Source organism: Bubalus kerabau, chromosome 13, assembly GCF_029407905.1.
Source record: "Bubalus kerabau isolate K-KA32 ecotype Philippines breed swamp buffalo chromosome 13, PCC_UOA_SB_1v2, whole genome shotgun sequence".
NCBI lineage: Eukaryota > Metazoa > Chordata > Mammalia > Artiodactyla > Bovidae > Bubalus > Bubalus kerabau.
In genome coordinates this window covers 55,850,065-55,871,795 of record NC_073636.1, presented here as the reverse complement: position 1 = coordinate 55,871,795, position 21,731 = coordinate 55,850,065, and the positions used below count along the sequence as shown (strand labels likewise).

Genomic DNA, 21,731 nt, shown 5'->3' with positions numbered 1-21,731 from the left:
TCTAGTTGCGTGCTGGGCACCACTTCCAGACACAGACACGGTGCCTGGAGTCCCCAGCCCCTGGCAACCCGGAGAGGGAGCCTCTTAGCTTCCAGCCAGGGCTAGAGGCCAGAATTCCCTGTTGAACAGGCAGGAAGTCATATTTTTTTAATGTTAATGAACTAATGGAAGCAAACAGCAGAACTGTCCCTGACTCACTAGGGATGGCCCTGGGACTTGTGAGTGAGCAATGAAGGACAAGAGAGGTGCTAGAAAATTCCGTGTCGCAGGGTCCACTGAACAGCCGTTCTGCTCGCAAGCCTGCCCTGTTCTCTCATCCTGACATCTCAGGAGACCCTGATCTCACCTCTATCTGGGCCTATGCACAAAGAATGGTCCCAAAAAGAAGCTTTTTTTTAATATAAATTTATTTATTTTAATTGGAGGCTAAGTACTTTACAATATTGTATTGGTTTTGCCATACATCAACATGAATCCACCACAGGTGTACACGTGTTCCCCATGCTGAACCCCCCTCCCACCTCCCTCCCCATACCATCCCTCTGGGTCATCCCAGTGCACCAGCCCCGAGCATCCTGTATCATGCATCGAACCTGGACTGACTATTCGTTTCACATATGATATTATACATGTTTCAATACCATTCTCCAAAAAAATGCACCCTGTGCAGCCTGACGAAACAGCCTGCACCCTCATCCCCAGTCATTGCTGGGTTCAAGATATGATTTTAGGATGCATCTCAAAGTGCCAAGCTGGGGGACCGCCCTGTCACAGGGAAGGAAGATTGGGTCCTGCACTGAGCAGACAGTCCCACTGCCCCCTTTCGGGATGAGAGGAAAGGGGCTGATGCTGCCTGGGGTCCTGGAGAGGCACCAACTTGCCCCTTCCCCAAATCCTGTGCCCCTTTCCTCTCTCTGTTCTTCCCCAAAAGGTGGGACCATGGGGACATGGGATACCTGGGTGCTTGAGGAAGCCGCTCCGGTGTGACCAAAGGAAGTCTCTTCTCTGTGTCGACCACCAAACGCAGAAGGAGGGACTCAGCACCCTCTGCTGGGGCAACACCTGGACACCTCACCGCATATCCCGGGCTGCACTGTGACACGCACGCTCGGGTATGGAAGCACCGCTGTGTCACCTGCAGGGGTGTCGCCCGATGACCCAGGACCTCAAGAGAATATTCAAGTTAATCCAAACAAGAGCGGGTACCAGCACTGTGCCACTTGCCCCATTTAGACAAATGGTGTCTGATGCTGGAGTCCACGTACCACCCACCTCTCTGCTCTCTCTGCAGCATCCATGGAGGTCAGATTTCATTGTCCTCTGTCTCACCATCCCCTAGAAGTTGGACAGAAAGTGAAGAGAAATTAAAGAGCCTCTTCTTGAGGGTGAAAGAGCAGAGTGAAAAGGCTGGCTTGAAACTCAACATTAAGAAAGCCAAGATCATGGCATCTGGTCCCATCACTTTGTGGCAAATAAAAGAGGAAAAAGTGGAAGCAGTGACAGATTTTACTTGGGCTCCAAAATCACTGCAGACTGTACTCATGAAATTAAAAGGCACTTGCTCCTTGGAAGAAAAGCTATGACAAGCCTAGACAGCATATTAAAAAGCAGAAGTATCATTTTGTTGACAAAGGTCTGTATAGTCAGAGCTATGGTTTTTCCAGTCGTCATATACGGATGTGAGAGCTGGGCCATAAAGAAAGCTGAGCACCGAAGAATTGATGATTTTGAATCATGGTGCTGGTAGATTCTTGAAAGTCCCTTGGACTGCAAGGAGATCAAATCAGTCAATCTTAAAGGAAATCAACCCTGAGTATTCACTGGAAGGACTGATGTTAAAACTGAAGTTCCAGTACTCTGGCCACCCGATGTGAAGAGCTGACTCCTTGGAAAAGACCCTAATGCTGGGAAACTTGAGGGCAGGAGGACAAGGAGGAAACAGAGGATAAGATGGTTGAATGGCATCACTGACTCAGAGGACATGAATTTGAGCAAACTCAGGGAGATAGTGAAGGACAAGGAAGCCTGACGTGCTACATTCCGTGGGGTCACAAAGAGTCGGACGCGACCTGGGGACTGAACAACGGGAACAACAAGTTGGGCAGCAGGTGAAACGGTGAAGTGCTGCCCGCCCCCCGGAACTCACACGGTCCCATCTGGGCTCTGACCCCCGTGAACCCCGAGTTCCGAAGGTGTGAGAGACAGTCCCTGGGAAGAAATTGAACATGGAGGAGGGCCTTCTGATAGGAAGGGCCGAAATCAGGGTCAGTACCCACGGCCTCAGTGTCACCTGCAGCCAAACAGGGAGCTTCTGTGGGTTCTGATCAGAGACTGCTTTTGAGTGTTGGCCATTTTTGTTTAATACTAATTGAGAAAAAGACACAGCCAGATCTTCGGCGTCTGAATATAAAAGAACAACACCAAGCTGACTCCTTGTAGAATCTTCCAAGGTACAAGTCAGCCACAAGGCCTGTTAGGTTTTTATTCCTTGCTTTCAAAAACACAAGCTGTTTCTCTCCCGGAAGAGCATGTAATGTGCGAAAACATTAGGGATATTGCAAAACGGTTGCATGAAATAACTGTGGAAATATTTCACCAAAGCATTAACCTTCGCCTGCTGCCCTCCCCTCCCACCCCAAGGAGAGATAAGTTTTCAGAGTCTTTATCTCAGGCCTGTATATAATTGCTGCTTTAAATCACAAAAGCCTTTAGAGACTTGAATGCAGGATGCACAGGGCTGTGTTTAGGCTGTTCTCACCTACAAAGCCACCAGATCATGCCCCGCCCCCCGCCCCAAAGAGAAACAATGGGAACCAGGCAGGACGCAGGCATCTTCATCCCCCGAGTGTCTGTGAACATCCGCAGGAATGTTGTACCACAAGCGGGGGCACGTGTCTTTCTGTCGGGCTCTTTGTTCTTTCTTTCTGAAGAATGGATAATTCCTGGGAGTTTGTGTTTCGCTCATAATTGTTTTTTAAATTAAGATACACTTTGCAGCCCCGACTGCTGAGATAAAGATGTGGCTCCTGGGGAAGCACCTTGCTTTTGTAAAAGGAAGCAAAGTGATAAGACCTTGCGTTCTGGTTACTTGCAGAGCCTAGAAAACAAAGTTACCCCTTCACATCTTGTTGTAAAAGCTATTGTCTCATTCTTTCATCTTCCTTGCATTTCTCCGGCACAGAAGAGGGGCTGGGAGTGGAGAGCAGACCCTGGAGGGGTGGGAAGATGCACGGAGTCTTAGCCAGCTTCCTTCTGCCTCCGGGCACAATTGTGTGGGGCTTGTTCTGTGCATCACCTCATTGAATTACAGCAAAACCCTTCAAGGCAGAGGTTGTTATTTCAGCACGGCATCTCTTTTGCTGCAATGAGTCCATAAATCTGACTGTGGCTACAGGCGCATGCCCCGTGGTTTGAAGGTGATTGTGCTGGCTCAGGTGTGACAATCAGAAAGGTTTAGCAAGTGCTCCTAAGCCGCACAGCTCATGCCACTGGCTCCCAGGCCTCAGCTCTCAGCAAGGCAGCTCATCACACTCTTTCGCACCTGCCACAGTCGGTGCACATAGTAGGTGCTGATCACATAGTAGGGACTCAGTGAGATGAACTGCAGCTTCCTGTATGTGACTTTCTCTTTCCAGCAGCCAGAGGAATCTAGTCCAAAGGCTGCGTTTCTCTGAAAGATGGCTTTACAAGGAAAGTCCAGAACCTTCTTTCACAGTCGTCTAACATGCGTTGGGCAGGGAACAAATCGAGTTTGGGCCAGGGTGGTGGGCTGGATGGCAGGACAGCCCCCTGCAGGCAAACACTCAGCAGGTGTGGATGACACCAGGAGCTCTCCCCCTGCCTCCAGCCTTCCCGGTTCTCATGGTCTAAATCATCTGAAACGAAATCATCCCTGGTTCATTGACCTTTCTGCAAATTTTAATTTACACTCAGAAGTAAAATGTCACATAATTTTTATGCATTTGGCTGAGCTTCTTTGCCGCTATGTTAAAAAACAATTCTTTATCAAGATTTCATGTCAAATTTGCACCAGGGGTAATTACCCCAGGATAAACGCTGCATTTGCACAAAGATCCAGGGGCAGGGCCTGGGAGGGAGCATTGGGAGCCTGGCAAGGACTGCGGGCAGGGCCAGGATCCATCACCTCCAAATCGACTTCATTAACTGGCTGTTCTCCCTGCGGTGGTCGAAGCCCCTGCAGTGCTGCTTAGATAGGGAGCAATCTGCAAAGATTCCTGCAAGACCCAGCCCAGCACACAGCTCTCTCCTCCACTTTGGGATTTAATGGCCAACACACTGTTTCAAATTGTGGTGCTGGAAAAGACTCTTGAGAGTCCCTCAGGCTGCCAGGAGATCAAATGAGTCAATCCTAAGGGAAATCAACCCTGAATACTCACTGGAAGGAACCGATGCTGAAGCTGGAGCTCCAATACTTCAGCCACCTGATACGAAGAGCCAACTCCTTGGGAAAGACCCTGATGCTGGGAAAGATTGAGGGCAGGAGAAGAGGGCAAAAGAGGATGAGACGGTGGGATGGCATCACCGATTCAGTGGACAAGAACTTGGGTGAACTCCAGGAGATGGCGAGGGACAGGGAGGCCTGGCACGCTGCAGTCCATGGGGTCGCAAAGAGTTAGACATGACCGAGCTAGGGAGCAACAGCAACAATTGTCCAGTGGCCTCCACCAGAGAAACGGGGTGCAGAAGCATGGACAAACCTCCCGGAACCTCAGTTTTCTGCTCAAGGTGAGAACAGTAGCAGCATCACAGATTCCACTGACAGGAATCTCACCCCTGACAGGAGAGGAAGAGCAAATGGAAGGCAGGGAGGTCAGGAAGCCCTTGCAGGGGCACATTCAATTCACGCCCCAGGCTGAGATGAAACGGTAGCATCCCACCGTCTCATCCTCTATTACAACAGTTTCCTTAGATGCAGGACTTGCTTTGGACGTTTATCCTTCTAATCGCCATTGTATTTGTGGTAGAAAAGATATCACACTTGTCGTGAGGCATCCACAGAACAGCAGTGTCCCCGAGCCACGGTCCTTAACTTGGTCACTACGTACGTGTTCATGTGTTACTGACAGAGCCCACCCTTCTTCCCTCCGACGCAGGGTATGCTGTGGCTCCCTCACTCCTGGACGGTTACCATGTGCCCTGCTTTGGCCAGAACTGGGAGCCAGAGCAAGGTTCTCCCAGGAGGAGACCCAGGAGCCAATGAGTCCCGTTTCTCAGCAGCAGGAACTCCTTGCTCAGCAATCATGGGAGCAGAGACACCCCTCTCAGCCTTGGGTCCAACCGTCTTAGGCTTATAGTCCCCTGGCCCTCACAGACTTCCCAGGCCCCTGTGCCTCTAACGAAGATTGCAAGAGGGAGAAGCAGGGAGCATGGCGGCCACATTGTGAAGCCATGTTCCTGCCCCGCTCCTTCCTGGACCTGTGGTCCTGGGCATTCTGTGGACGGTGATGTTGTGAACGTGCTCCTGCTTCCTTGAGCTCTGCGGACACAGGATTAGGACCAGAAACAACACAGATGTCTCGGGCCTTTGCTTCCTTGGGATGATCCCTGGCTAAGGAATGAGATGCTCCGGAAAGACAGGTGACAGGAAGAATTGTGCTTTTTCTCTCCACGTCCGGGTTGATTTCACTCTTTACCAACCGTTCCTCATCATGAGCCTGGTGAATGTGTCTCCAGGTCCCAACCATCAGAGCCCAAAGTGAGTCAGAGGGAGGCCCACCCTGGAGAGTTGAGAGGGCAGCACGTGGCCACTCTCTTTCCTAAGAACTACTCTGTGGTGCAGCCCCACCTGAGCACCTATTTGGTTCTTCCCAGGGGTCTCCCCTCTTTGAAGAACAGGGCCTCCTCAAGAGGTGGGGGGTGGGCCCAGCAGAGAGCAGGGTGTGAGGGGTGAGCCAGGACAGTCAGTATGTGGATGGACAGTTGGACAGATGAATGGATGCAGATCAGAATAGACAGATGGACAGACACGGAGCATGTATCTGCTCCTCTCTTCATGATGCTGGGTGTGTGAGGAGCCCCCGCACCCCGGGGCTGGGAGGGACCATGGCCAGAAGGCTGACCCCACCTCTCTGAGCTGGAGTCTCCGGAGTCACCTGCCAGACTGAGGTCCTTGTGTCACCTGGAGCCGCCCTCCCAATCCTCAGCCCAGGTTCAAACAGCACGTCCCCCCTAGATGGTAGGAACAGTTTCTGAGAGCTTGGAGAGGAGAAGGAAGCTGTGAGTGGATGGATCTGGGGATCGGGAATGTTTGCAAGTGCTTTTAAAATACAGAGAACACGAAACAGTCTTCCACTGCCCCTCGGTAAAATGGAGTAAAATCATAAACCAGGTCTGGGGCCCAGCCAGGGTCTCCCCTTCCTCCTGTCGGCCTCACCTGCAGAGAAGACAGGGGGAGTGAAGGAAGAGAGACAGGGAGGTGGGGAGGGGAGAAGGGAATAGAGAGGGGAGGAGGTGAGAAGGGGAAGGGGGAGGGGAGGTGGCCCCTGAGGACAGAAAGCACCTCCTCTCTACCTGGGCCTTAATTGTGAGTGATTTCATTAGCTTCATCCTGATGCACGGAAGCTAATGACAGAGGCTGACAGTTCTAAAAATAGCCGGTCCTGCTCCTTGGGTTGTAAAGTGTCCCCCATGGCCTGCCCTCTGGCCTGCCCCTGCCCCTGCCCCCGCCCCGAGCCTGCTGTCCGCCCCAGCACCTACCCCTTGCCCCCCACCCAGTTCAGATGTGATAGGAGCCCTAGAGGGGATGGAGCCTGGCCCCAGACCACTGAAGCTGGGCCTGCAGAAGGCGAGGCTAGAGGACGGAAGGGCCGTGGAAGGCACTGCAAACCCACCCTGTTCTCACAGCAACAGGCCTCTCTGGGGCAACCAGGCACTGGGTGGCCCCACAAAGGAGACTAAGGCAGAAAAACGGCCAGGAGCTCACGGGGTGTCCGCCAGGCAAGCAGCTGACCCCTGAGCCCCACCAGGGGAGCAACCTCACACCATTTTCTCTCGGGAACCCCCGCCCTAACACTCTCCAAACAGAGGCCAAGTGTGAGGGTTGCCTCCCCACCCTCACCTGTAAAACAGGTGACAGCTGTCCCTGCCAAGTGGCGGGGACGCCGTGTGCTCTGGGTGTGGAGTTGGCCCAGAGCCTGGCAGGTACCGAGACCTCTAGAAGCAACCGCAGTCCTTACTATTACAATGATCACCTGTGTTAGCTGTAACCAGGGCCCCTAAGAGATGTGTCAGCTTGTATTTGTGCAGCTGAGCAATAGTCATTCATTGCCAGCAACACCAGTGACAATGACGTTCCCACGCCTGGGATAGAACAAGGAGCCCCTGGGCAGCGCCCTGGGTGTCACAGAGCCTGTTCAGAGAGAGCCCACCGCCTCCTGCCTGAGGTCTAAGGATCGCCCAGGCCTTATCCTCTCTTCCTGACCATCCTCATCAGAAGAGCAGGAAAGGTCTACCCCAGGCCAGCCTCACTATAGTGCACAGAATTACAGCCACAAGCCTGAAGCGCCCTTGTAGACTGTCAAGACTGTCCATACATGTGTAGCCATGTCTCTCGCGGTGGCTTAAAATGTAGTCATGACCATCTGTTTGTGAATGGACACCTGGGTGTGGTTTTACGTGTCAAGCTCTTGGTGGCAGGACCTGATGGAAAGAATCGGGGGAGCCCTGGAAATAACTGAGGAGTGGTGCTTCTTAAATGACGTCTATGATGCCCTTGGCCTGGTCTGTGTCCCTGGGGAAGGGCCCCGGGGCAGGGACAACCACGGTCATGTTCACACCCCAGAAGGAAGAGGGCACTTCTGACACAGGCTGGAAGCCAGGAGCCCCTCCCCATGAGCCCTGAGCTCTGCCACTCGCCGGCCATGGGCCTCAGTTTCCTCTCCTGGACAGTGTGGAGCACAGACTTCCGACAGGTTTGTGAGATTCATATGACAATGAGCTCCAGGAGCCTCTCGGGACCCCTGAGTGACGAGCACAGGAAAACTCACAGCATGTTCATTAGTTCAGGAAATGTTAGTGCAGATCTCCAGTAATGTGATAGACTTCTTTTTTTATTATGTATTTTTGTTTATTTATTTGGCTGTGCTGGGTCTTAGTTGTCAAATGCAGAATCTTTGGTTGCAGCATGAGAACTCTTGGTTGCAGCCTGTGAGATCTAGTTCCCTGACCAGGGATCAAACCCAGGACCCTTGCATTGAGAGCATGGATTGCTTAGCCAACAGACCACCAGGGAAGTCCCCATAGACTTCTTTTGTATTGCTTATTTTTCTTTCTTTATTTGGCTGTGCCAGGTCATAACTGCAATATGCAGAAGTTTTAGTTGTGGCATTCGAACTCATAGTTGCAGCATGTGATATTTAGTTCCCTGACCAGGGATCAAACCAGGCCTCTTGCATTGACAGCATGGTTTGTTAGCCAGTGGACCACCAGGGGAAGTTCCCATAGACTTCTCTTCTTAACAGTCAAAAACCACCTCCATTTTTCCAAAGAATCAAATGGACTCCAGGAATCAGGAGAGAGCAAAAAAATCTGGGCAGGGCCATGCCTCTAGGGTCAACTCCCAATTTCTGGAGCACCCCTCCCCCAACATCCTTGGCTATTAGCAAGGCTCCTACATTCTCAAGATCAGATATGGACCACAGGGCCCTTTCCCCTTCCCCATTCCCCCAAGAGCCCCCCCACCAGGCTCTTGGGGGAAGACCATCCCTCATGGCCCAAATCTCTAAGCATAGGAATGGCACGGGCGTGGTCAGTCACTCATCATGCCGTCCTCCGGCTGTGATCTGGGCATCTCCCACACCTGGCACTCTGCAGGCCAGTTGGCAGGTCTGCGGCCAGATTCACCAGCATCACCCCTCCTGGCTCCCTGTGAGTGCAGGCAGAAGGACCGCCAACCTCCTCTTTCATCAGGGTTGGGACTGCCTCTTTCATCAGAGGACCCCCCAACCTAAGGGCCTTGCGCTCCATTCTGATGGGGTGTCAGTGGGATTTACTAACAAGGAGCTCAGACCTCAGTTCTGACGATCACTGCAGAAGGAACGTCTGTGTAAATAACCTTCCTGGGATCTGGAGTTGCTGCCTTCCCCCACCTCCCCAAGCCCTCTGTCTCCTGAGACACCTGCACCTCTGTCTTCCTCAACAAAGGACTGTTAAGTAGTCCCACAACCTAGAGAAGTCCCCTCCTACTTGGGCTCAGAACCGTTCTGAAACTGAAGCCTTGTGACGCAGTCCCAGCTGTGGCAGGCAGTGTGTGGGGAGACAAGCTCTGCCTCTCCCACCAGCATCCCTGGATTCACAGGGTGTGTGAATCCTCACTTAGGACACCGGGAGCTCAGCAAAGCAGTACTGCGGTGGAGGTCACACTGGAAAACACAGTCACCCAGACCAGGGAGCACGCTTGTTGCCACTTCCACTGATGTTTCCTGGAGAGAAAAATGGATGTGAAGTCAGGGTAGCTGGATCGCTGCGCTAGACTCATTATATAAGAAACCTGGGGCAGAGGCAGGTTTCACGTTGCCTGCTATAGATGAAATGGCATCAGAGAGGTTTTGGTGTTTTATTTTAAAATGGGATTTTTAACATCTCTGAGACAGAGTGTTTCCTCTGGAGATGTATCTGATGGAGAGTGAATATCCATTTTTTAGTAGACTTTATATTTTAGAGAAGTTTTAGATTCTTGGGAAAAGAGCAGAAAACAGAGTTCCAGACGTCCCCTCCTCCCTGCAGTCTCCCCTGCTATTAACACCTCCCCAGGACATTGTTACAACTAGGGGTTTCCCTGGTGGCTCTGAAGGTAAAGAATCTGCCTGCAATGTGGGAGACCTGGGTTCAATCCCTGGGTCAGGAAGATCCCCTGGAGAAGGAAATGGCAACCCACTCCAGTATTGTTGCCTGGAGAATTCCATGGACAGAGCTTGGCAGGCTACAGTCCATGGGGTCACAGAGAGTCAGACACGAATGAGCAACAACACTTTCACTTATTACAATTAGTGCCAGACATGGTTACAGTGGATGAACCTGCACTGACACCTCCCATCACCCAAAACCCACAGCCAGCCTTAGGGTTCCTTCCTGCTGCTGCATGTTCTTTGGGTTTGGACCAATGTGTGATGACATGTATCCACCATTACAGTATCAGAGTATTTCCTCCACGTGAAAAATCCTCTGTGCTCTTTTCCTTTCCATCCTTCTCTTCCTCCAACTGCTGGCACCCCCTGATTTTTTTTAATATTTGTTTTTATTTATGCATGTATTTGACTGTGCCAGGTATTAGTTATGGCATGAGAACTCTTAGCGGTAGCATGTGGGATCTAGCTCCCTGGCCAGGGATTGAACCCATGCCCTCTGTATTGGAAGGCAGAGTCTTGAACACTGGACCATCAGTAAATTCCAGCCCCTGATGGTTCACTGTCTCCATAGTCCTTCCTTTTCCAGAGTGCCATGTCGTTGGACTCACACAGTCTGCAGCCTGTTCAGATTGGCTGCTTTCACTATAACATGTGTTTATGCATCCTCCATGTCTTGTCATGACTTGGTGTATCCCTGGATTCCCATTTTTGAAGCTAAGGGGAATGGAACTCGTGCATTTATTCCGATAGCTTTTAGAGGAACCCCGTGGCAGGTGCTGGAATTCACAGTGAGGAAGGCAGGCCTTGTTCCTGGGGTCCCAGCATACTTGACATAAGTAGTTGGAGCCACATGAGCAGGGCAGTGGCCTTGGGGGCACAAAGGATGGTCCCCCATATCCTGGGGGACAGGGAGTCCTGAGGGGGGTGATCCCTGGGCAGGAGAGAGCATTCCTGCACACGGAGTGGAGGGAAGCGAAGGGGGTGCAGGGTGGGATGGAACAGGCCTGGGTGGCTGACCCTCGGACCACAAGGAGGGAGACCATGGGCAGCTTAGGTGGCCCCTGGGGACACACTGCACACACAGGACACCTCAGGATTGGCAGCCACTTGAGCAGGTGCAGCAGGTGATGGATGGGAGGAGGGAGAGAGGAGGGAGGCAAACGTATTTACTCCTCAGCACAGGCCCAGCTACGAGCTCACCTCTGGCTCATTTGATCTTTCTCAACTCAACTAACAAGAAAAATAATAAAACTAGAGGTTTCATAACCGCGGCTCACGTCTCCAGCCGGCAGACTCGGGGAGACGCAGCCCGCTGCCCCCATAAATGTCAGCACGCTGGTGCCGGTGCCAACAAGGAAGCAGATCGGGGGTCGCCCGTTCCCAGCACACTAGCGCCCCCTTCCCTCAGGGAGCGAGCAATTAAAAATGATGAGGGTAGGGAGTTAAATGAAACCCTCCTGGTTGCGGGGGCTGCCGTGCCTCCTTTCGTGGGTGCCATGCATTCTCAGCAGATGCTGTGGATAAGCATGGCTGCACCTGTCTGCTGTGAGCCAGCAAGATGGGCATGGGGGAGGGAAAATTCTCCTGAGAAAGGGTTTTGCACCATCCTGGAAAAAGAAAAGCAGCTCTGCTGTTTAGCCCAGGGCCTAATTAATGGGGCTGCACACACAGAGCAACTTGGATTCACCAGAGCCAGGGCCCCACACTGCTGAGTCCAGCTTGTGGAATGTGCAGTTTTGACCTGTGAGATGTGCACCAGCTAAAACATTACAAATGCCTTGCGTTTGGGGTGTTGGTTAGCTACATTATAAAAGTACCCAGGGCCCGGATGGGAAACGCTGGCATATGTAACGACTCGGAGCCCATGTAGCACTGGGCTTGGGGAGGATCTGTGGAATTCCTGGAGTGAATGAGTCATTCCACAATGTCGTCTTCTCCCAGCAAGAGCAGTTTGCTTGTTGATAAAATGAGGGGTGGGATAGATGGCTTCTGGGGCATGTTCCAGTCCTGACATCCTAGAGATCTGAGACACCCCTTGGAGATGCTGGCGACACGGGGATGCCATTGCAGGTTCTTGGCAGGGCGTGGTACCCAGAACGTGGACACGTGGCTCACGCACGCAGGTGGCTTCCAGGAGGGCAGCCTGAATGCCCCCTTCATGGAGCCTTTGCCTTCCTCCCGGGCTTAGGTGTGCTCTCCCCTTCTCCCAGCTTCTCCACTGAGGACAGTAGCCCCTCACCCCACCCTCCGCTCTCTCTGATCTGTGCTTGGGCCAGGAAGGGAGGGGCCCTGAGGAGGGGAGCTGGGGTCCTGGGGCGCGGCTGTTTTTACAGGCAGGCTTTGTAGAGCTCTGGGCATGCAGGGCCTGGGGGACTGGGGTTTCCAGAGGCAGAAAGCAGAGAGACCCTTCTCCCTGTCCTTCCAGCAGCCAGGAGGCCATGGAAACTGCTTTGCAGTGAATTCATACACCATGAATTTCACCATTAACGTGAGCAACAATCCAGTGGCATTCTGTACATTTGAGTGTGAAGCAGTCATCGCCTCTCCCTAGTTCCAACACTTCTCATCCCCCAGAGGAGACCCCATACATACTGGCAGACACTCCCCAGCCACCGGCCACCACTCGTCTGCATCTGTGTCCGATGGCTGCAGCTCCAGCCCTCCGGATGGGCAATGGCAGTGATAACGGTCTCTCGGGGACCCGCAGTCAGCAGGCAGCACTCTGAGGGATAATGGGAGACCCCACAGGGACACAGCCATGCTCAGTAGATGACCCATGAGAGACTCCCTCAGGGTCCCGGGACAGGGGAGCAGGGAGTCCTGAGGTTGTACAGGCACTGCCAGTCTCCTCTCTCTCCCGCCCCCCACCATGGAGGGCCTCCCTACACATCTCCCTGGTGATACATCCTTGCTGGGTGGGTGGTGAATCACCTATTTTGCAGAAGCCTCTCCTGGATTCCTCACTCTTTTTCTTCCTTTTCTCTGTCTTTTCCTGGTTCTTGAGTTCCTCTCCTGCAAGCAGACATGTGTGAAGTGGGTACAGGGGATACTATGATCCACTGTAGCTAAATTTTGTGGATGTACCTCTGAAGTCACAGCAGTGGGCCTCTAACTCAGTTCACTGGGTGTTTCTATGGCTGGGAAAGGTTGTGATCCTCTCTCAACGTTGGCTCCAGGAGAGAGTGTCACGTCCACTCAGGACACCCCCTCAGCCTCAAAGGCCACTGGACCTTCCTAGAAACCCCCAGAGTGCGGGGGCAGAGTGGCTCTTCCCTCCAATTGTGCTGCATGTGTACTCAGTCACTTCAGTCGTGTCCAACTCTTTGCGACCCCATGGGCTGTAACCCACCAGTCTCCTCTATCCATGGGATTCTCCAGGCCAGAATACTGGAATGGGCTGCTATGCCCTCATCCAGAGGATCTTCCTGACCTAGGGATCGTGCATTGGCAGGTGGGTTCTTTACTAACAGGTCACCTCGCTGGCTGAGCACCTTCCTGTGTGTCTCTTCTGACGCTGGTTTACCTGGCAGCCCAGCTCCCACCACACCAGCTCTCAGTCCTTGAGATTCCGTCCTTCCCCCATCTTTGCACGTGCTGCCCGCCTGGAAGCCCTCCCCAGCCCAGGCCTCCTGGAGACCCTTCCATCCCTGGAGCTTGGCAGAGGCACCAGGTCCTCATCCTGGGAAAACACTCCCCGCTGTGCATCTGGGTCGGGCTCTCTCAGAACAGAGCTCCTTCCTCCATGCAGAGCCCCCCACCCTCCACCCCCTGGGAGCCACACCCCGGGTGATGACCCACCCCCACCCTGGGCTCCATCTGGCAGGGATGTGCTTCTTGCTGACTGTGGCATCTGTAAATCCGCACAAACGGATGGATGGATGGCGCTTCCCATGGGAGCTCTGTGTGTGCAGCTGCCTTCTCCAAGGGCCAGGGCCCTTCCAGGGGTGGGCAGAATGCAGGCCGCCCTGGGGCGGGGGAGGCCATAGAGATTCCAGCAATAACTCAGTGGGCCCACAGTGGGCGTGTTGGCGGGGACACCACTAAGATGACAACCTGAGACTAACATGCACACAGCACGAAGGAACATGCCTCAGTGACACGGCTGGCCAGGCGCATCCCTGCTCTTGGTCCCAGCCCCAGGACAACCAGCCCAGGGTGCCCATCAGCCTCCACTTCATTTTCCCGGCTTCCTGGTGAGGATCAGAGAGGGGAGGCCCCTGGAAAATGAAATCCTGCTCTTCTTGAATTTCCTGGTGTCCCGCCTTTCCCATCGTGTCCAGCTGGACAGTTTCCTGGGTGTTGGGTTCTTGCATGTGCTTCTCAAATAGCCATTGACAATGCTGCTGCTGCTGTAAACGCTGGGCCTTCTCAGCATTAAGTTACATTTCAGGAGCAGAGTGGATGCTGGCGGGTGTATGGTCTCAAAATAAATAGGGCTTGGAAATGGAATCCAGTCTAAAGGGAGAGGTAGGCTCTGGGGGGCCAGGCCAGCTGGGGAAGGGGACCTAGGCTCCCAGTCATGCAAGATGGTCAGAATGTCAAGGGCTAGCTGACCCCACACCTCCCAAAGGGTTCCCCACCCGGGGGCCCCCCAGCTTGGCCAGACCTCTGTTAGATTCCACCATCCCACTGCCATTTCCCAGTCACCTCCCACCTGGAGCCTTCACTCTAGGTCTTCCTGGGTAGATCCCCAGAGCCGGGCGCCACGGGCCCATGAATATGTTTGTGCAGTGAATGACCGCGTGACTTTGGCCAGTGCCTTTGCTCCCCATCTCCTCGGATGGGTGACATGCCGGGATGTAAGATGAGTTGGGTTCATCCAGCCTCTGCCTGCGCCAGCCCTGGTTCACCCTTTTCTGCTGCTCCCAAAGCCAGTGCTCAGAGCACCTGCTGCTGGTCAGGTCACAGACCCAGGGTCCCAGGTGCATCCCCAGGAGGCTTGCCAGGGTGGGCATGACTGCAGAGTTCAGCTACACCCCACGCAGGCCCTCCACACCCTGGCATCCCAGCAGGGGCACACACATCACCTCCAACCCCAGCCCTGTCCCTGGGCAAGTGGCTGAGCCCTCCCCCCAGGACCACCAGGCCTCCCACAGCCCACCACACCTCCAAGGGGACAGAGGCAGCGGGGGCTGTGACTGTGCGTGTTTCATCAACTGGACCTGATTTCTCTCAGGAATCCTTCTGCCTCCTGTCAAGTTTGTTTAAAACTAATGGAAGCAATTAGCAGGCCTCGGAGATGTGTGGCTGATCTGGGTTGCGGGGACCAAGCACCCCGGGGGTCCACATCCCAGCCATGGATGGAAGGACATGCAGTCACCTCTCCAGGCAGGTTTCTCCAGTGGAGCCTGGAGGAGGTCATGACCCCGGTGCCTGCAACTCTGCAAAGGTGTTTTCTTCCCACGAGGCTGCAGGACATTCTCGGACACTCGTGCTGGGGTCACAGCACCCGGCCTGGCCCGAGAGGAGTCCATGGGTGTGCAATGGCCCGGCAGCTTCTGACCCCTAAAAGAGAAGGACTTTACCTGCAGAGAGGAGGTAGACCCCAAAATGAAAAGGAACAAGAGGAGGGAAGTAGGTTGAAGAGGAAGCAAAGAGAGAAAATTGGGCAGGATACCCTGAGGGTGGTAAATGCCTCCGCTCGGCTAGCCCCCGGCTACAGCGCCAACTCTGAGCTTCCCAGCCGCCAATAAAGAGGCAACCGCCTTGAGCAACTCTCCAGGAAAATAAAATGGGCTCCTTGGTGAAGCATCAGCTCCTGCCCAAGACCCCAGATGTGTCTCAGGGGAGTCTGCCCGCTCCCCCACCCACCAAGAGCTCATTCCCCATTTTTATGACAAGATGTAGTGTTTGTAACCTTCTGAGCAGTGTTTGCATGTTGAGAAATCTAAACCCACATTTCTTAGGGTTTCAGATGGGCGCTCACTTATTCAGAGCTAAAGTGCCATGAATGCCCCTGGTGTCACAAAGAACAAGCCTTTCTGATCTTTCCCTTTGACAGAGAGACAGTCACCCAGCAGTGCCCAGGAAGGCACTGTCCTGAACTCTCCTTCTGAAAAGCCAGCTCCCCAACTCTGTGTGCGCTCGGAACGGCCCCCAACTTCCCACAAACACATTCCAGCTCCCGCCTCCTCACTGACATGGGCTCGGAGGTGAAATGAGCCATTGGGTGGAGCTGATCATCCAGCCCGCAGTGACACAAGCCGGAGGCCAGTTCTGTGTTGTCCCAAAGCCCATGTGATGGACAGGGAGGCCTGGTGTGCTGCGATTCATGGGGTCGCAAAGAGTCAGACACAACTGAGCGACTGATCTGATCTGATCTGAGTCAGACCCCGGGGCTGAAATAGTCTTAAAGGCGCCTGCATGGAGAGGCTGGCTTTATCATTGTAGATCGCGTCTGGTAGTGCCATCTTCAATGTCCTGAGGGTCTCCCATCCATGGAGGATGTCCAACCCCTGCAAGTTCCCTTCTCCTGTGGACGGTGCCCCAACCTTCCTACTGGGGCAGCGCCTACGCAGGTAATTTTTTTTTTCTGACATCTGCGTCCACACTTCCCTCAAATGCCGCCAAAGCTCTGCACTAATTAAAAAAAAAAAAAATACAGCGACACCATCACTTAATCTGGAAAAAATGCAAACTCCCCGCTGCTGTCCAGTCCCATTAGTGATATTAGAAATTTGCTTTCAGAGAACAAAGGGCTTATTTCTGTACTTTGTGCTAATCTCTAGCAATCACAGCATTGTCATTTTATCTTTGTCAAAGACAATTGGGCGTCAGAAATGATTGATCCATTCAGTTTGTTGCTGACTTTAATTTGTATACCGTTGGGCGATGGTACAATGGAAGCAGTCTAGCGTTCTCCTGTCACTTGGGAAAGAATGTGACTATTCCCTCCCCGGGGGGCATTTCCCTGGAGCCTCAACCCACTCGTCACCCGGATTGCCCTCTTCCACCCGAGGACCTCGTCTGTGAACCCTGGAGTCTGTGCACACACGGAGACGCCTGGCTCCATCACACTGAGGAGCATTTTTGTATTAAACCCACAAGTGGGAGGTGTCGGTGACTGGGGAGATGTCTGGAGTGAAGTATTTGAAACGAGGGAACGTTCATGTTATTTATTATTTCAAGGCAGCCAACAATAAAAGGTGAACCCGGGGGAAACACTTTATCAGAACTAACAGTGAGGAGCTTTTTTTAGTTTCTAGAATAAATAGTAATTAAATCATGTAAGCTGTGACAGTGAAATTGCTTAAAAAACCAATCCTCCCACCATAATTGCTGAGATACCCACATTTTTATAAATCCTAGGTAACTTTATCCGTTACTTTCATCAGCAGAATGTGACACTGGCTGTGGGTGCCTCGTAATTTACCGTGGCTTCAGGTGGCAGCTGCAGAAGTACACGGATACAAAGGCCCTGGTGTGGCCCCAGGCAACAGGCAGCTTCCGCTGTGTCTTCTCCTGCAAGGAGGGGGGAGGGGCACAAGTGGTCCAGCGATGGAGTCACGGGAGGCGCCTAATGGATGTTTGGGGTCAGTGGACTGTCCACCTTACACTCCTGCTTCCAGGTCATGAGAAAGCTCCAGCTGCCCGAGGTCACTAGAGAATCCATGAATCCTCCCGCCTCGACTCAGACTCCAGTTGAGCCCAGAGGTGGTAGTTAAGTGGGGGAGAGCGGGATACGTTTGCAGAGGTGAGAACAGCTGTGCTTCGGAGAGAATGAAGCAAGTTCCTTGTGTTTTGTCGTTGTTCCTTTTTCTAAAGCCCCAGCTGATTCCCAGGAGGTAGAGATAAAAACCCCTGGACTTCCCTGGAGGCTCAGTGATAAAGAATCCACCTACAATGCAAGAGAGGCAGGTTCGATCCCTGGGTCGGGAGGATCCCTGGAAGAGGAAATGGCATCCCACTCCAGTATTCTTGCTCGGAGAATCCCCTGGACAGAGGAGCCTGGAGGGCTGCATACAGTCCATGGGGTCGCGGAGTCAGACACAGCTAAGTGCACACACAGAGATAAAACGCAGTCCCTGGAGGTCAAGCAATCAGTTAAACAACCGCCTTCTCGCCCATATTAGAGACCGAGGACCGCAGCTGAACTCAAGCTCTGAGCAGACGCCTGCCCGCCAGGCTTTGCCACCCACCCTGACCTTATCCCCCTTCTCTTGCAGTCAAGTTCAGCAGCTGCCTGGGGACCAAGGGGACGCACTACGAGACCAACAGCATGGACTTCAAGGTCGGGGCCGACGGGACAGTCTTCGCCACCCGGGAGCTGCGCATCCCCTCCGAGCAGGTGGCCTTCACCGTGACGGCATGGGACCACCAGACGGCTGAGCGCTGGGACGCTGCAGTGCGGCTGCTGGTCGCCCAGACCTCGTCCACGCACTCCGGACACAAGGTAAGGCATGACTGCACGCAGGGAGGGGCTGGGCGCATGTCCTTCCTCCTCAGGTGGCTGAGCGGAGCCTGGTTGGCAGAGGCAGACACCTGAGTGGGTGGCACCGGGCTTGGGGGCGACCCCTGACCTCCCGCCTTCCCAGGCAGAGCTGCCCACAGGCCCCCATCAGCTTGGTGCACCGTCATCAGCACCCTGATGGTCAGTTCCTTTGCGAACAAGGGCCTCATGGCTCCATTTCTCACTGGGCGCCTCTCCTGCTTGTAGCCCCCCAGCCTGGGGGCTCCCGAGGCCTAGAGGAACGAGAAGTAAGACAGAGGCCACATGGCTGGCCAGGCAAGGCAGGCAGGGTAGCTGCTGTGAGACTGATTCAGAGAAAGGGGAGGGGAAGCAGAGGGGGTCGGGGAGGGGGAGGAGCGGGAGGAGGGAGAGGAGGGCGGGCATACTTCACATAAACACACACCAGCCCGTGTCCCCAGGCCCGAGCCTCCCTCTGACTTCCCCTCTAACTTAGCTGCGTGGCTGTGTTGATAGGATGGGAGGGGTGAACTCACCTTCCCCCAACTGCCCCCCCATCCTGAGAGACCTCTCCGCCCCATGTGCCCCAGGACTCCAGGCCCAGACCCCTCAGCCCCCAGAAATGCCCACATTAGGTTTCTTGAGTCTGAGGGGACCAGCTCTGCTCACCTTGGCCCGTGTTTCAGCAGCTGTGTTGGCCTCAGGCTGGGGCCTGCTAGGTCAACAGAGAAATTGCGGCCCAGAGGACCCGCATGGTGGGTCCAACTGCACGTCCATCTACATGAAGGTGGACCCGTAGGGAGGGAGAACCCTTGGGAGGCTTTGTGGCTGTTGGTGTTATGATATGCATGTGGCTCACTAGAAAAGACGCACACCAGTTAAAGCAGGACAGGCCGTCAGGGACAGCATCCAGGGGTATTCCTTCAGGAAGGGCCCACAGGAAGTGGAGGGTTAGACCAGACTGATCAGATGCCTTTCTGTAGATCTCACAGAACCTCACAGGACTAAAGTGCTCAGCAAACCCCAGTGGGACACAGTCCGCAAGTTTCCCCAAACCTATTTGACCAAGGAACCTTCTTTACGGGAAATCTTTCAAGGCAGGTGTTCTGAGGAACTCACTTTGGAAAACTGGGGCTGTGTTTCATTTTTGTCTTATTTTTAAGCCATATTGTTAAACCACTAGGCAGTGATTTAGGTTAGAAAATCAGTGACTCGGTGGCTAGCCTTATCCTGGGAGGGGGGCTGACATCTTGAGTGCCCTCGGGGTGTGCTGAACTAGGTATTGAAACACACTTCTAACAGGGGTGCCCCTCAGATCGCGCCTCTCACCTTGAGGATGTTGAAAATCCTGAGATGAATGTGCTTTTCCATCCCTTCCTGAGTGATCATGACCAGCCATGCCATGGTGGGCAACATGGCCCTCGTGGGGGCCCCACCCTGCCAGGGCCGAGCCAAGGGCAGCAGTGGAAGGCTTACATCTTGATTGCAATTGCAATACAGAAACGGAAACGGTGCCTTGTGGCCAAGGAGCAGGGCTCTCTAAAGCCCATGGATGGCCTCAGATAAAAGGCACTAATTAAAAACATAATGACACCTTTTGTCAAGCATGTTAATGAAGTGATTTCTGAGGCAGTTAATCCCCAGATCTTCCAAGAAGGTGACTGCAATTAGACAATCCCCAGGATGCGTGCCCCTCCAACCCCATGGCAGGCGGGGCCAAGAAGCACCTGATCTGCAGATTCCATGTCCCAGGTTAAGGGCATCGGTGGGGTGACTAAGGGGCCACACCGGAACACATGGCACGTGACCGTGTAGGCAGTGGGCACGTCCCTGCAACCCTCCTGAGCCGGTCCTTCCCTGTCTATTTCCCATCACCTTCGTTGCTAAGGGCTCCGTGCCTCCTATCTTCAAACCCAAAGAGCCCTGCCCTGACTTTCTAGGACCCTCCCCTAAGTGTGTCCACATCGATCCTCACAACATCTCCAGAAGTGGGCGCTGTCATGTCCCCGCTTTACAGGTGGGGAAGCTGAGCTGTGTGACTGCAGCCTCTTGCTGCACGGGAGAACTGATGTTCTGGAAAGGAGTAAATAAGGGACTTTCTAGGCACAGCTGAGCCCAGCATCATAACGGAGCCTGGCTGCCCTGGATTGTCTGTTTGGATCGAGCTCCTCCAGCTTACCAGCTGATGTTCTGGGACAAGCATACAACCTCTCTGAGGCTTATTACTCTGGAAAATGGGACAGCAACGCTGCCTACCTCCCACCCAAGGTTGTTAAGAGGATTACGTGGGATGATGTGAGGTCAGGCAAGGTGCAGACTCTATGAGAGCATTGTCCCCAAAGAGGTGAAAAATAGTAGATCTTATTGCTATCATTGGCATGGTCCCAGCCCTCTGAGTCCTTTGTTTGTCTCAGCCACTGGGTCCTCACAAGGGTGGTGCCTGGGAGGACAGGGAGGAGGCCGGTGTGGGACACTGGCTGATGCACCCTTACAAAGCAGTGCCGACTTTTGAACAGTGTCAGTCTGTGTAAATGGATTAAGGTAATCCAGATGGCTGGTGTCCTAAGTCACCTCCCAGAAGCAAATGTCAATCTTCTCCAGGGGAAGGTATCATGCCAGACCTCAAATTATATCTGTCTTCTTTTGTACATTTCTAGCACTCAACCGAAAATGACTGGAGGAACAAAATAAGATAACTAAAAATTAAAAGGAAAAGCAGATGATAATCAAAGACCCATGGGGTAGATTTACAACTATATTATTAATTATAATCATTAAAAATAGATTAACTCTTGTACTTGGAAAAAAACAAACTGACAATATATTTTTCAAAATCTATCCTTTTTTTTTTTTTTTTTTTTCCATATGCAGCTTACAGGGCTTCCCTTATAGCTCAGTCAGTAAAGAATTTGCCTGCAATGCAGGAGACTTTGATTCAATTCCTGGGTCAGGAAGATCCCCTGGAGAAGGAAATGGCAACCCACTCCAGTATTCTTGCCTGGAGTATTCCATGGACAGAGGGGTGCCTGGCAGGCCACATTCCAAGGGGTCTACAGTCCATGGAGTCACAAGAGTAGGACACAACTTAGCAACTAAACCGCCACCACGCAGCTTACAAAAGATATGTCTAAAAAGCGTAAGGACACAGAAAAGCTTGAAGTAAAAGCATGGGGGCAGGGAAATACCAGGCAAATAAACAAGTATGAAATTAATGGTAAATTTTAACTAACATCTGTGAGTAAACAATAGAACATGCAGACAAAATATCAGTAAGGAAATAGAAGATTAGGAGCACAGAATTAAGAAGTCTGACCTTGGTGAAATGTACATAAAGCACAGAAACCAACTGCTGCTAAATACAGATTGTTTACAAGTATACTCAGAATATTTACAAAAATTAGCCGAACGTCAAGCAAACTTCAAAATGCTTCAGAAGTTTAGAATCAAAATGTAGTTTC

The 21,731-nt window shown here is 52.9% G+C and overlaps 1 protein-coding gene across 2 annotated transcripts in view; it reads left to right on the top strand.

Moving 5' to 3' along the window:
* Window positions 1-21,731, top strand: part of CDH4 (cadherin 4) — a 480,503-nt gene that overhangs the window by 331,572 nt on the left and 127,200 nt on the right. For both annotated transcript variants that reach the window (XM_055544529.1, XM_055544530.1), the window contains exon 3: window positions 18,032-18,258. In XM_055544529.1, coding sequence (XP_055400504.1) covers window positions 18,032-18,258 — 227 coding nt within the window. The remainder of the gene's footprint in view (window positions 1-18,031; window positions 18,259-21,731) is intronic.